The 14,800-nt window shown below is 47.5% G+C and overlaps 1 protein-coding gene across 1 annotated transcript in view; it reads right to left on the bottom strand.

Annotated features, from left to right (window-relative positions):
• Window positions 1-14,800, bottom strand: part of LCP2 (lymphocyte cytosolic protein 2) — a 47,884-nt gene that overhangs the window by 12,242 nt on the left and 20,842 nt on the right. Inside the window, exons 7-14 of the mRNA XM_040262778.1 lie at window positions 12,343-12,541; window positions 10,204-10,301; window positions 7,716-7,785; window positions 7,539-7,622; window positions 3,944-3,969; window positions 3,814-3,833; window positions 3,614-3,721; window positions 2,248-2,278 (exon numbers count right to left, since the gene is read on the bottom strand). Coding sequence (XP_040118712.1) covers window positions 2,248-2,278; window positions 3,614-3,721; window positions 3,814-3,833; window positions 3,944-3,969; window positions 7,539-7,622; window positions 7,716-7,785; window positions 10,204-10,301; window positions 12,343-12,541 — 636 coding nt within the window. The remainder of the gene's footprint in view (window positions 1-2,247; window positions 2,279-3,613; window positions 3,722-3,813; window positions 3,834-3,943; window positions 3,970-7,538; window positions 7,623-7,715; window positions 7,786-10,203; window positions 10,302-12,342; window positions 12,542-14,800) is intronic.

Genomic DNA, 14,800 nt, shown 5'->3' with positions numbered 1-14,800 from the left:
ACTATGTCTCCCAGACTCATATGCAATATTTTATCCAATTCTTCAAGCAACTCTTCAAGAATTTAATATTTTCATTTTACAAATGAAAACACGCTGCCCAAGAAGCACTCCTACCTTGCCAAGGGTTACAGAAATTGATTCACACCTAATCTCTCTGACCCAAAGCCTAACCTTCTCTGGGTCTCGGCTTTGCACTGACCACTCTGGTTCAAAGCCTTGTCGTTTCTCTGTCGCCAAGTCGTGTCTGACTCCTCGCGACAACCGTGGACTGCAGCATGCCAGGCGTCGCTGTCCCACACCGTCTCCTGGAGTTTGCCTAAGTTCATACAGCCTTATGGTCTGAAAATAGCTTCCAAGGCGTGCCCACTTGGTGCAGCACATCTTTAGGACAGCCTTCTGAAATAGGTAAGGGAGGGGCTCTATGCTCTACTCCTTAGATAGGAAATGATGTTCAGAGAGGCAAAAATAATTTTGCCATTGACTAGTAGACCAGAATTGTCAACTCGGACTTGTTTTGTTAGGCTAGGACAGTAGTGATGAACAAGCACCTTCCTCAAGTGCTGTTGTGAGGATTAAGTTAGTTACTACTTGTGCCTGGTATGTTTGAGTGCTCAATAAATTTTGTTATCCTTAGTCCTGCCACTGAGATGAGGCAAGATGGCTCATAGCCAGAATCACTCATCCAGGTTGGCCAACTGGGAAGGAATCCTAACAAAAGGCGGCACAGATAAATACACATGGACTTAGAAAAGTTTAGTCGCTCAGTCGTGTCCGACTCTTTGCAACCCCATGGACTGTAGTCTACCAGGCTCCTCTGTCCATGGGATTTTCCAGGCAAGAATCCTGGAGTGGGTCGCCATTTCCTTCTCCAGAGGATCTTCCCGACCCAGGGATCAAACCCGGGTCTCCCGCATTGTAGGCAGACGCTTTACCGTCTGAGCCACCAGGGAAATCTCACACATGGACTTATGGAATCCCCAGAATGAACTTGATCTTTGACACTGCTGCAAGCATGTCTCCTCTGGTCCAAAACATAAGATTTTTAGATTCTCATGACAACAAGTGTCAGTCCTTCCAGAGATAGGGATCCTTGGGAATGTGATATTACCCTCATTTTCAACCTTCTCTCCTCTTTGCCCCTGTGGCTCTGAAACCAACCTGCTGTCCTCACTCTTCCCACAGGCTCCACGGGCACTGCCCATGCCTGCCTTAGTCAGGACACTCCTGAGGCTGAAGGGCGCTGAGCTTTGCCTTGGAGTGACTATCCTGTGTCTCCCCATCATTCAATGACCACAGCGCTAAGAAGTCACACTTAACTTTTCAGTCCTTATACATCACTTTCTTCACTCCTCCTCTGTAGCGCATCCTGTGATCAGATGCCCCTTAGCACACTGGAGCATATCCATTACATCTTATATCTCAGTACTTCATCTGCATTGCATCTCAGCACTTCATCAGAATAAGCATACCATTTGGCATAGAGCTATGGCACACCAGGCACCTATGGACGGAGCCCTTGAGCAGGGCACAGGTGTGACGGCCTTCTTCAGGCAGTTTACAGTACAGAGGAAGTCAGGCAGACCTGGGTTTCAATCCTGGCTATCTCCCAGCTGTGCAACTTGCAATGAGTATCTTACCCTTCTGAACTTCAAGTTCTTATTAGTGAAAGGGAAACAATGACTCCTCCTAGGGACAGTCAATGCAAAGGAAATGTGAAGTTGGAATGACTGTCTTGGTCCTCATTTGCCTAACATTGATGAAGTTCTTGGGACATGAGACTGTCATTGCTAAAACTGAGCAGTCCTGGGCATGTCTGCTAGGTTGGCAACATGGGCACAGCATACATTCCATAAATGCTATTTCCTCTCTTTCTTAGGCCATAGAGATATTCAAGGGGGAAACAGAGGCCTATGAGAGTTTCTGGGAGGCCAGACCCTAGAGCATGCCTTACTTTTCCTCCCTTCTACCTACTTGCCAATCCCCTTGCTCACTACCACCTGGTAATGGGGTTGCAATTAACCTAACCTTCCTGGGAACCTTCAGAGGGACAGGAGCTAAGCCATGCAGCATTCTGGGCAGGAGGGAAAGATGGAGACCCCAAAGACACCGGTATTCAGGAGCCTACTGTATGTAGGCCTGGCTTCCAGCACTGGACTTCACTGAAGGCTGAGACAGAGCCTCAACATCTGCAGAGTCTACACTGGTTTCCCTGGGCCGAGCATTCACCAAATGATGTTCTGTACTTACATTTTCTCTTCTCTCTGGTCCCCGCATATGCCTGAAATGAATCAGGGCAAAGAAAAAGAACTGAGCATAAAGAGTTTCAAAGAATATAAATAGTTTCACTTAATCTAATATCGAGAAATCAAACCCACTGAGCCGTAATAAAATGGGAAGCAAAAAAAAAAAAAACAGAAGAAAAGCAGGGGAGATGGAGCCTTGATGACTCAATGTTCTGTCATTATTGTGAGCTGAGCTAGGCAAGCCTCTATTCTGTTTAGCAACTGCAGCAAATAATTACATTAAAGAAAAATAGTTTTGTCAACAAACTCTTTAGTAGCTATTAAATTTCCCTGAGTGGATGTCTCTCTAAGCAAATAAAAGCATTTGAGGAAACATGCTCCTTTGCTGATGTTTGAGAACAGCCGTCTTGGGGCTCACCCTTGGTGTGAAGGAAAGACAGCTGGGAAAAGCTGCTGCTTTGGTCCCTTTCTCCAGATGGACAAACTGGCCAAGCAGATTTGGCGGCGGCCTTAGACCTGCGGTGGGCAGCAGCCTTCATGGGCTCACATCATGTCCTCACAGAGAGGGCCCGAGGGGGACAGTTTGCTAGCAATTTGCCCCCTGATGAGTGATTCATATGACCTCATCTTGTTTATTTAAAACTTCGCTATTTTGTTCACTATGCTATTTTTGGCATTTGTTTTGATATTTTAGAATATACCATTAAAACATTAATTCAGTTGCTAAGGCTTTACCAGTGCACTCTGGCCCTGGCCCTGGCCCTGATTTCATCCTCACATTAGCCAAGCAAGGATCATAATTTTGAATCCTGGTTGCACAGATGAGGTTGATGGAAGCCTTGGTTTTGTCCTTAGTAAGGAGCAGAGCTGGGCCTGGCCCAGCGATGTTTGTGCCATTTGGTTAATGGGTCCCTGGAGACTGCATAGTAAAGTTAGAAATGTTAGAGCTGACGGGTGCTCTGCCACTATAAAATGTGGTTGAGCGGTGAGGAAGCCGGGCACAGCGATGTCCTCTCCACCGCCTGCGTGGTTACAAAATGGTAGGTGCAGTGCTGCGCCTTGTGGTGGAAGGAAAATGCAACCAGAAATCAGACTGGCTGAGAAGGTCTCCACAAACGGTGCTGCTCCCGTGCTCCAGAGGAACCATCTGTTCACGCCTCTCTGTGTGAATCGCCTTGTCCTATAAAGTGAGCCAGGCCCTCTGCATCCAACCTGAGAAGCCTGAACATCCCTCAAGCCCCGGCGGCAAAACGAGCCCACTCCCCTCCAGGAGCACCATGGTCTTGGGTCCCGTGCGGAGCTAACTGATCCAAGGCAGCAGTTCACATCACCCCTTCTGTGCCACAACCCAAGCAACAGAAGACACTTACCTTGGCACGGGTGGCTTCTTCCCTGGCAGGGGGCCGCCTCTGTCATGCCTTTCCGTGGCTGGCGGTAATGGGGGCTTTGGTATCTTGGGCAAATGCTCCCCAGGAGGCCTGCAGTGTTGAGAGAAAGGATGGATGAGAAACAAGCTAAAGTCATTCAGCACACGCCCTGTAGCAACACACAGGTACCCAGAGTCACTCACCTTCCCCCTAGGACCGAGGGCTGCAAGGCAGGAGGGAAGATAGGTGAGTATTCTCGGCACTTTCCACAGAACAAAGGCAAGATACAAAACAGAGCAAAAACAAACAAAACAAAACAAGGAGAAAACTCACCTTGTCAGAAATCGCTGGCTTCTTTCCTGTAAATTACAAACAGCAAATAAGCCTTGCATGTAACAGCTAAGCTTTGAAACTTTTGATGAAACTGAATCCCAGCCCCTAAGAGGGATAATTGGGTTTAAGCAGTGAGGAATCATGGGCTTCCCTGGTGGTGCTAGTGGTAAAGAACCTGCCTGCCAGTGCAGGAGACCTAAGAGACTTGGGTTCGATCCCTGGGTCAGAAAGATCCCCTGGAGCAGGGAATGGCAACCCACTCCAGTGTTCTTGCCTGGAGAATCCCACGGACAGAGAAGTCTGGCAGGCTGCAGTCCATAGGTCACAAAGAGTTGGGCACAAATGAAGTGACTTAACACACACAACACATTGAGGAATCATCAGCTTTAGACCTGGAGGGTCCCTTACAAGAGCACCTAATTTTATAGTCTCAGACAAATTAAGTGACTTCACCCAAGGGTCACACAGCGTTGTGTACATGGAAGCAGTATTGTGAATTCTGAGCTTCTTTCCAAAATGTCTTAATATAATTGATGCTGAAAAGGATTAATGCTTTCTTGAAATTTTGTGCCTCTTTCATTGGCCAAGAGCTGCTTTGTACAGCCTAAGTTTATTTGCATATCTGAAATAAACTCATTTGCCACAGAGGGGTCAATCTTCCTTCAGTCCTGTGGTACACTTGCCATTGCATAAAGGTATTGCATTTAGTTCCTGAAAAAAATTTAATTTGGGGTTCAGAGTTTCAGGAGATTCCTCCGGTGGGCTGCAAATCATTTTGCTTTGACTTTTGTTTTTCTCTCTTACTTTCTTCTCTCCCTCTCTTTCCTTCCCGCCCTCCCTTCCTTTTCTTCTTTTACTTGTCTTTTGTAACAGATGACATGTAGGCTTTCTGAAGAAACGGTAGGTGTACCTGAGAACCGTGCATTGCAAAGTCATTCAAAACAATGTATTTTTTCTTCTGTCTGAAATTCCCCAGAGTAATACCCTATGTCTTCAATGTAATAAAAGCATTAGTTAACTGGATTCAGCCAGGCTTAGATGCAAATCTTATATGATTTTGAGCAAGTTACTTAAAATTTTTGAGTCTCAATTTCTTCACCTGTAAAATGGGAATTATGTGTTAAACTGCATAGATTTGCTCTAAGGATCAGGTGACAATTTATACACAAGGCCAGCACTGACCCGTAGGTGCTGAGAATTGTTAGATGGCTCCTCTTTCTTCCCCTCCGTCCACCTCCCAGCTCAGTCAACACCCTGTAAGAGGGGAGCTGCATTTTTGAGACACAATTTATTCCTCAAAGACTGAATACATGTCCAGCCCAAAATATGTCCTAAGAATCTTGTCTCACTGTGAAGAGCTGGCTGCTTATGAGTAGTTTGGATGGTATTTATAAAATTTTGGTTTCATATGGAAACCCTACTTTAGAGGGATACCCAGGAAACAGATTTATATCATTAGACCTGAATAGATTTTCTGAAAAACGTCTGGCGGTTTATGCATATTCCCAGGGCATGTTAGGAGCCTCCTGATAAAAGTCTGAGCATTTTAAGAGGTTAATTCTCCCAAAGCACCATGGATAAGGGGTTCAAGGGTAGAGCTAGTACTGTCAAGAAAAGGTGTCTTTCAAAAGAAAACTAAATAAAAACAAAAATATTTTAAAAGGGTAACTTTTGTACAGGAAGTGACCCTGAAAGATTTGACATCAGTATTACAATTTTCTGACCCTTTGGCTCATGGTAGTAAGAAGGGCTGGAGTCTGAAGTCCAGTCTCTGTCTTCATCTTCATACAACATGTCCAGCCCTCTGCCACAGGCCACTTTAAACTCAGATAGTTGACATAGCTTGCATGAACTAGCAGAGTTATGACGCAGTTCAGGGAAACTGTGGCAAGCATAGCATCAAATCCGAGAACTGACATTTTGCCGACAAAAGAGGGACAGAGGCCACAAGGGCTAAATGCTTTGCTCACTATGTAGCTAAAGAAGGGCTAGGGTGGGGCTGGATTCCAGGTTCCTTATCCCTCAAGGCTCAGAACTCCTTCCCCAGAGCTCCCCAGCAAGGAAAATCCAGGGTCTCCAACTGCAGCAAGACATGGTAGAAGAGGGCATCCACTTTGAAGTCAGAAAGACTTGGGTTCAGATACAAGTCGAATTCAAATCCTGCACCTAGTTCTGCAATTTGGGGAAATTACCTGAACCTCTCTGAACCTCAGCTTTATCATCTGCAAAGTGGGGATGATAATGCACCCCGCTTTGTGGGCCTGCAGTGACGACTAGGGATGATGTGGAAGTAACTCTCCATGTCCGTGGGCTCTGTGCCCACGATCTACCAACCTTAGATCAAAACATTTGGAAACAATAACTCCAGAGAGATCTAAAAAGCAAAACTTGAATTTGCCATGCACTGGCAACCTTGTATGTGTATTTATATTGTGTTTACAATTACATACATAGAATTTATATTGTATTGGGTATTATGAGTAATCTAGAGATGATTTAAAGTTCATGGAAGGATACACAGAAGTTATATGAAAACACCATTTTATATAAGGGACTTGAGTATCCCTGGATTTTCATATCCACAAGGATCCTGGAACTGGTCCCCCTGGAAATACCCAGAGATACTATAACTTATTTGTGGTGGCTGAAGCACTTGCCCCATAATAAGTGCTCAGTACCCTGTAGCTAAGTTTTAGAAATGAATTAAAGATAGCTTTAAGTAGAGGTAGTTGCCATCCAAGAATACTCTGAATCCATTCTGGAGGAAAGGACTGTAGTATACCCACAGCTTGGTCAATGATACACACAACAAAAGACAACTCTGACATCTGAATAGCACCTTAGGGTTTCACTAAGTATTTTCTCATTATAGAGCATCCACCTTATAAGTAAGGAGACAGCTCTGAAAAAACAATGTCCCTGTGGTCAGTGAGCTGCTCAGTTAGCAGCCAAGGCAGCCAACAGCAGCCCTCCCTGGCCTCTGCCTCCTAGCCCAGATGCTTGCCCGTCGTCCTTCAGGAGGACCATGTGATGGGTGTGTGTGCACAGATGGTGCCCATGGAGAAGCAGGCCCAGCACAGGGCGCAGGACAGGAGCTCTGAGCTTGGGTCTCCACCCCCATCACCTGGCATCTGAGTGACCTTGGGAAGTGACTTCTTCATGTCTCGGTTTCCTCCTCTGTACAACGAGGATAATTCTAACAGTCCCCTCTCCCTAGGACTGTGGCGACAGTTAAATGAGGTGGTGCCCAGGAAAAGCACGCAGTAAGCATGCATTGATATCGGCCACTATAGTTGCTTCTGTGTTGTTAGTCTCTTGATTGTGTCCAACTTTTTGCGACCCCATGGACCACAGCGCGCCAGGCTCCTCTGTCCATGCGATTTCCCAGGCAAGAATACTGGAGTGGGTAGTCATTGCCTTCTCCAGGGGATCCTCCTGACCCAGGGATGGCACCCAGAGTTCCTGCGGTGCAGGCGGCTTCTTTACCAGCTGAGTCACCAGTCAGCCACTGTTGTGTTGCTGTTGTTCAGCTGCCAACCCGTGTCCAGCTCTTCTTGGCCACTATTACTGAGCAACAAATATGAAAAATACCAACCTAGTGTGAAGGGCTCTCTGTCAAACGGAACTAACGAGCGATCTAGGGCTGGTTTCGTGCTTCTGTCTATGGAAGGAGCAGGGACTGGAAGGGAAAGAGACTGAAGTCAATTCACAGAAAAGAGCGTGGGCTGGGGGAGGAGGGCAGGTGGGCAAGAGAGGGTGGCCCCGTACTCACGCTTGGCCGTTTTGTGGTTCCTGCTTCTGCTAGGCTCTTCGTGGTTGGGCTGGGGTGGGGGTAGTGGCTGCTGTAACAGAAATCCACATGTTAGGAAGCATTTCCAACCCGTCAGCAAGCCCTGAGAGCTTTATACCCCCAAATAGGTCTGAATCTGTTCACTGTTCTCCATCCCATGGACAGGTACACACCTGTCCATTTCTCACGTGAACTGAGCTCCCTGTTCCACACTCTGGGAGAGCATTTTCTGCATGTCACTCCTCTGCCAAGCTTTCTAGTGGCTCCTATCACATTAGGAACAAAACTAAAACCACCAGGGCCTGCAAGGCCCTGCCTGGGCTGACTCCTGTCCACCCTTCCGCCACCTTTGTGTGCTCCTCTCTCCAGGGCCCACTGGGCTCTCACTCTAAGTACCTTCTTGCGGTTCCTGCAAAATCTCATGCTTGTGCATCTTCTGAATCTCCATACTTGTATCTTCCTCTGCCTGCAATATTCTTTTCCCAGCTCTCACCACAGCTGTCTCACGCTGTCCAGCTCAATGTCACCTCTCCACCCACCATCACGTTCCCTGGTCTCCTGTCTCCCTAACTACACATACTATGCAAATTGCCTTGTTTATGCATCTCTTTACTTGCTGATTATTCATCTCCCCCAACCCAAGTGAAAATTTCATGAAAGCAGGGACCTTATTTGTCTTGTCCGTGCTCGATTCCCAGAACACTGCTGGGTGCTGCTGCTCACTAAGTATCTGCAGATTGAATGAATGAGATTCTGCATCCCAAGAGTGAGCTGCAGATTTCAAGAGCAAAACCCATGTGTAGATAAATTCAGCTCCATGAGCTCCCTTTGTAATAAACCTGCAAAAGCAGGAGGAAGCCATCTGTTCTTAGACAGACTGTCCCAGTGGTGGTGTGGTCTGGATTTCGAGCTTCGGGGAAAACGCGTCCTCTGTGGCCCTTAGCTCTGACGCCTGGCCTTAACCATGGCTGTCCGAGTGCTGCAGTCCTTGTGGAGAGAGCACATGTCCAGCTGTGGACTCCTGAGCCTGAACTTCTCTGGGTCTCTTCGGATACAAGCAGACCTCGGAGATATTGGGGGTTTGGTTCCAGATCACCACAATGAAGCAAAAATCAAAATAAGGCTAGTGAATGGGAAAATCATAAATTTCTCTCTGGCAGGATAATCAGACCAACTCAGAACTGAAACACATATAGTATGTGCCCATTTGTGATGGCCCTTTCCTACTGTGCAATATACATCTGCACTAACCAGACCTCCTCAAGACAGGAGGATATAAACAAACCTGGGGGGAAATGGTCCCTTTCTTCTGATACCACCACTATTATTTTTAAGTTTAGTATTTCTTTCTCATCCTGTCAGGGGGTTGCACTGACCTAAAGGCTTACTCTGCACACCTGACCAAAACAGCTCTGGTGAACTTTATGTATAATGTTAACTTGTGAGTATCACACATGAGTCTTTCTCTCAAAAATGTATGAAACTGAATCTCTAGCTCCTGACTAAAGGAGCAGTTCTCAGCGCTTCTGAGAGTCTGCCCCCCATGTTAGAATAAAATTATCTTTTAATCTTCTTAGTTTGATTGCTAATTGGATTTTCATCAACACTAGTCACACCTTTTTTTTAATTTCCCCTGTATATAAAAGCTACATTTATACTATATTGGAATATATTAAGTGTGTGATAGTATTATGTGTAATAAAGCAACATACATATTTTAATTGTAAAATATTGCTTTAAAATGCTAAACATCATCTGACAAGGCAGGGTTGTCACAAATCTTCAATTTATTAAAATCACCGTATCTGTGAAGTGCAATAAAGCAAATGCAACAAAACGAGGTGTGCCTGTTATTCAGTTGATCCATGGAATCTGGAACTGTAAGCTTGAAGAAAGAGGAACAGTGGTTTGCTGCCCCTGTCTCCCTGGATTCATCACATCACACTCCTTGGTCCCAAGCTTTCTGTCTATGGAATTTCAGGTGTTGGCCAGCAGGTGGTGCCAGTCTTTTCTCAGGAGAGAGAAGGCCCGCTGCTGCTGCTGCTGCTGCTAAGTCACTTCAGTCGTGTCTGACTCTGTGCGAACTCAGAGACGGAAGCCCACCAGGCTCCCCCCGTAGGACCATCATTTACTTGTTCCTCTTAGATTTTATTTTATAGTTTTCACTTATTTCAAAAGTGGGAAATAATAGCACAATGAATATTAGAAGGAAACTTTTTATTATACAAACAACTTATATTGTTTATGGTAAAGAGAAAATACCAGTGATAAAAAGCATTATGCTGTGTATAAAAATCACTAGTATTTCATCCCCCACAAAAGCCCACTGTACTTGGGTATGAATTTCCCAGCCTGCATCTAATTTTTTCTTGCTGGCTGCAGTTGGATAGAGATGTCTACAGTCTGTTCTGTCCACAGAGGAAGTCATTGAGTGGACACGAGGTAGCATAAGAGAAAGGATGGCGCCTACCTGGTGAATTCGGCCGCCCGTGTGCAAAGGAGGCAGGGTGGGCATCGGCCTTTGTGGAGGCACAGGCGGCTGCTGCACTTTCCCAGTTGGGGGGCGGTCTGTGGAAATAAAGGCGTTCAAATGGAAGGAGAAATTCTGCATCCAGGTGAGTGGGGCCACCGGCCTGGTGCATCGCCCGATGCGTGGCAGAGATGTGCCCACACCTGGGCCGTACACGGGGGGCGTCCTTGGCCCTTTGCCTTCTCTGTGCCTGCCCAGTTCATCTTACTCTTATGTTTGGAAGCAACTTTCCCCTCACCTCTGGGGACTGAGCATTTATCAGAGGTTTTGTTGATGAAGGCATTAAAAAAAAAAAAAAAGCCTCTTGACAATGAACTCAGCAGTACCATGAGGGAGTGTGTTTTCAGACAAAACTGCAAAGAAGTGGACATACATGCCCCTTGCAGATGCAGGCAAGTGTAGGTGCACACACGTGTGTATACACATGCACGTGACACGCAGAGCCGCACGCACAGGCACACCCGGCTGCCCGGGCAGGGTCAAGTCCACCGTCACGGCTCCCGAGGCTCCTGCTCTAGGTCCCTCTCCTCCCCTCACGCGGGCTCTGCGTGGTCCTCCCCTCCCACTTCCTCCCTCCTTAAAGGGAGGAGTCAGTGCGCAGATCCGCTTACCAAACCCCAGACTCTACCCAGAAACTCTCATTTCTCTGATCATCCCAGAAGCAGCCCCGGGCCAGGCTGACAGACGGACAGTGTTCCGCCTCTTTGACAGCGAAAGGCCAGGCCAGGACTGTGAGTAATTCCTGCGTTTTGTGCCCTGACCTATTTTGCCTCACCCAGTCTCAGCCCAGGGGAGGCAACGTTCCTCCACAGGGAATGGGGCTCAGAGCGTAGGCACGCCCGGCCTAACCTCATACCTCACCCACCCTCGCCATCTCTCAGCCCCTCTGACCTTCTTCGAGCCTCAGTGCCTTTGCACGGCCATTTCTATGGCTCAGAGTACCTTCTCGTTACATCCCTACCCCCAGTTAGACAACTGCTCATCCTTTAAAGTGAAACTGAAAGATCATGTCTTCAGGGAAGCAAGCCCGGACTAGGAATAGCCTCAGCCTCATCTCCCACCTGTGTCTTCCTGAGTGTGTATCATGGTTTCATTCAGTTATTTTGTTGCCTCACCCGTTGAACTGTGAATTCTTTAGGGTGAGGACTGTCTGCTGTCTCATTCATTCTGTGTGCTCATAACTGGCGTGTATGGGACACTCAATGACAGTTACCTATTTCTTCTCTGGACCTCAGTTTCCCTAAATACAAAACAGGCTTGGTAATTGTCGTCTGTATCACACAGGATGCTTCAAAACACGAAATTCTGACAAAATTGGAAATGACTTTAAAATTGCCAAGTGTTCTACAGCCTAAAGGATTAGTGGTATTAATTTTTGCGGTGCTGATCATCAACTGTCTGGATTACTCCTTGATAGTATGCAAGTGTGTATGTGGCCATTTCTGTTACCACCACTGGGAGGATGTCAGCCCTGTGAAGCAAGGGCTGTGTCTTCTTTCCAGATAATTTTGAATTTCAACATTTAAAATGATTCCTGGATAATAGGAGACCAATAATTTTTGTTGAATGGATGCATGAATAAATGAGCAAGGGAGAAATGCGCTGACAGGAACAGGTGGGCAATGGAAATCTTAAATACTATTGAGAATGTTTAGAGTCATGGTCAAAGCACGTTCAACACTGTCGCTCTTGTCCTGACGACCTGTGGGGTATCAGTGCCACAGGATCATGAACTGGTCCGAGACGGGGAGGAGCAGGAAAGTACTTGAGTACAAAGGAACACACCAAATAAGCCGTTCCTTCCAAATGCCCTCAAGCAGCAGTTCAGTCCTGATATCAGCCACCATCAGCAATGGTTTGGCTGCAAATCATAAATATTAAACTTCACAGCAAACCTATATGGCCTGTATTATTATTGTCCTATTTCGCAGATAAGGAAACTGAGGCCCAGAGAGGTGGAGTCACCTGCCCAAAGCCACTCAGCCAGTTAGCTGGCATCAGCACGCAATGCGCTCTGCTGCGTGGGTGTGGGCCTCCCGTGCATCAGCGGGGGCTGGGGCTGGGCTCCAGGGCCCTTACCTATGTACATGGAGTTGGGGTTGGACAAAGGCTTGGCAGGCAGGATGGAGCTCTGCAGAGCTTCCTCGTCGTTGGAGGGCGGGGGCTCGTAGTCGGCGTCGTCTTCCGCAGGTGCCTCTTCCTCTTCGTTGGGGGACTCGTAGTCACCGTCATCCTCCACGTCCACATCGTCAGTAGGACTCTCATAGTCGTCTTCTTCCTGCCAGTGTGACCAGGGCAGTGTGGTGTGTAGAGGCTCCTTGGCAGTGGGCATGCCCACATCTACTCTCCTGCCAAGCCTCACAGTGGTCCGCACTTGGTTCCTCCCACTTTCCAGATGAGGACACTGAGCTCAGGGAGCACAATTCATGTGGCCAGCAAGCTGTCATCTTAGGACCCACTCAAGGTCCTTAGACTCCCTAGGCAAGTGCATTTTTTCCCTGTATGTCTTTGCACAGCAGACCCAAGCAGAAGAAATGAGGTGGACACAGCAAGAGAGGGATGGGAGAGCCTGCTGTTTTGAATAAACACATTTTGCACTTCAAGCATCACCAAAAGTTAGACTAAACCCTAGGAGTGTTTATGATGCCCCTGGTTTAGGAGCATTTATGATGCCCCTGGTTTAGAAGCGTTTATGATGCCCCTGGTTTAGAAGCGTTTATGACGCCCCTGGTTAACTGCCAGTTCTGTTCTCAGGGTGTGCGCTCAGTCACTCAGTCGCGGTCCAACTCTTTGTGACCCCATGGACTGGGGCCCGCCGTAGGATTGTCCCAGCAAGAATACTGGAGTGGGTTGCCATCTCCTTCTCCAGGAGATCTTCCAGACTCAGGGATAGAACCCAAGTCTCCCGAGGCTCCTGCTTTGGCAGGCGGATTCTTTATCACTGCGCCACCTGGGAAGCCCCGTTCTCGGGGTGCCTATGCTCAAAACTTTCCTCTCATCATAACCTGGCACAGCCTCCAAGGCCATGCTGATGGGAAAATCAAACAGACAAAGCCCCTTAACTGAAGGCAGGTTGAGTTGTGCCTGAGAGAGGGCAGTCAGAGTCGGGCTAGTCTCTGCTGGGAGTTGAGTGTACAGAGACAACAGCTTATTTTTCGCTACAGCTAACTCTCTGGGAAGAGACTCTCTAAACTTTAAGTTTTTTTTTTAAATTGTATTTTATATTTGTTTCTCTGTAGGTCTCAGGGAAAGTAAGCTCTAGGGCCTGGGTGATTGCCTTTGAAGAAGCCCATGGAAGTGGACAGTTAGAGTCATGATTTCCCGGGCACAGGTGACACCATCAGCTGCCGAGCAATGACGGGCTTATCACGCTCAGGCCAAAGTCACGTGGGTCCTCATTGAGCCCTGGGCATTTCTCTAAAGTCAAGGGGGTGCAGAGAGAAGCAGCAGGAGGTTGCAACTTGGTGAGGAAAGGTGCGCACTAGAACCTAGAAATCCTGATAGCATTGCCGGGTGGCTTAAGGAAGACTGTCTAAGGAGCTTAACCGAAAGACGCGTGTTCAGTCCCTCAGTCCTGTCCGACTCTGCGACGCTATGGACTGTGGCACACCAGGCTCCTCTGTCCATGGAATTTTCTGGGCGAGAATGCAGCCTTTTTCTTGACATGAATATCCTATGGGCTTCCCTGGTACCTCAGCTGGTAAAGAATCTGCCTGCAATACAGGAGACCCCAGTTTGATTTCTGGGTCAGAAAGTTCCCCTGGAGAAGGGATAAGCTACCCACTCCAGTATTCTTGGGCTTCCTTAGTGGCTCAGATGGTAAAGAATCTGCCTGGAATGTGGGAGACCCAGGTTCGATCCCTGGGTTGGGAAGAGCCCCCGGAGGAGGGCACAGCAACCCACTCCAGTCTTCTTGCCTGGAGAATCCCCATGGACAGAGGAGCCTGGTGGGCTACAGTCCACGGGGTCGAAAAGAGTCGGACTTGACTGGGTGACTACGCACAGCACAGCACATATACCATATGTCTGTGTATATATATATTTATTCCTATGCATATATATATTCCAAAACATATACACATTGGAAGCCAAGATGAGGTTGAGTTCATCTTCCTGAACACAAAAAAGACTTCATCCTGCCATCAGCGTCACTGCAACTTGAGAGCAGAGGATGGTGAATGGGAGAGACTTAAGAACCACAGCCTCAGCACCTTTCCAGGCCTTGCTGACTGCCCCTTAGATCTGCAGCGCCTCCCTGCCATCTCTCAGCCTGCATACCTAGCCCCACGGCTCCTGACTTTCCACCAGGCCTTTACCTTATCAGCCTTTCTCAATGATAGATTTTTCCTCTTTGCTTCTAGAACAACTAGTTTCTCCAGGGATTCGGCTCATATATTCCTACGTGTGTTTTTGTTGCAAATCACATTCTGATCTGTGTGTGTGTTCTCCAAGCTATAAAATGGTCATAGGGTCATTTGTCCTTGCCCCCCGAGTGCCCTGAGCAGTGCTGGGCGCTTCATGGAAGCCCGAGTGTCAT

The sequence above is a fragment of the Oryx dammah genome, unplaced genomic scaffold (genome assembly GCF_014754425.2).
Source record: "Oryx dammah isolate SB20612 unplaced genomic scaffold, SCBI_Odam_1.1 HiC_scaffold_20, whole genome shotgun sequence".
In the NCBI taxonomy this organism is placed as follows: Eukaryota; Metazoa; Chordata; class Mammalia; order Artiodactyla; family Bovidae; genus Oryx; species Oryx dammah.
Note: the sequence above shows the minus strand (reverse complement) of the source record. Positions and strands in the feature narration are given on the sequence as shown.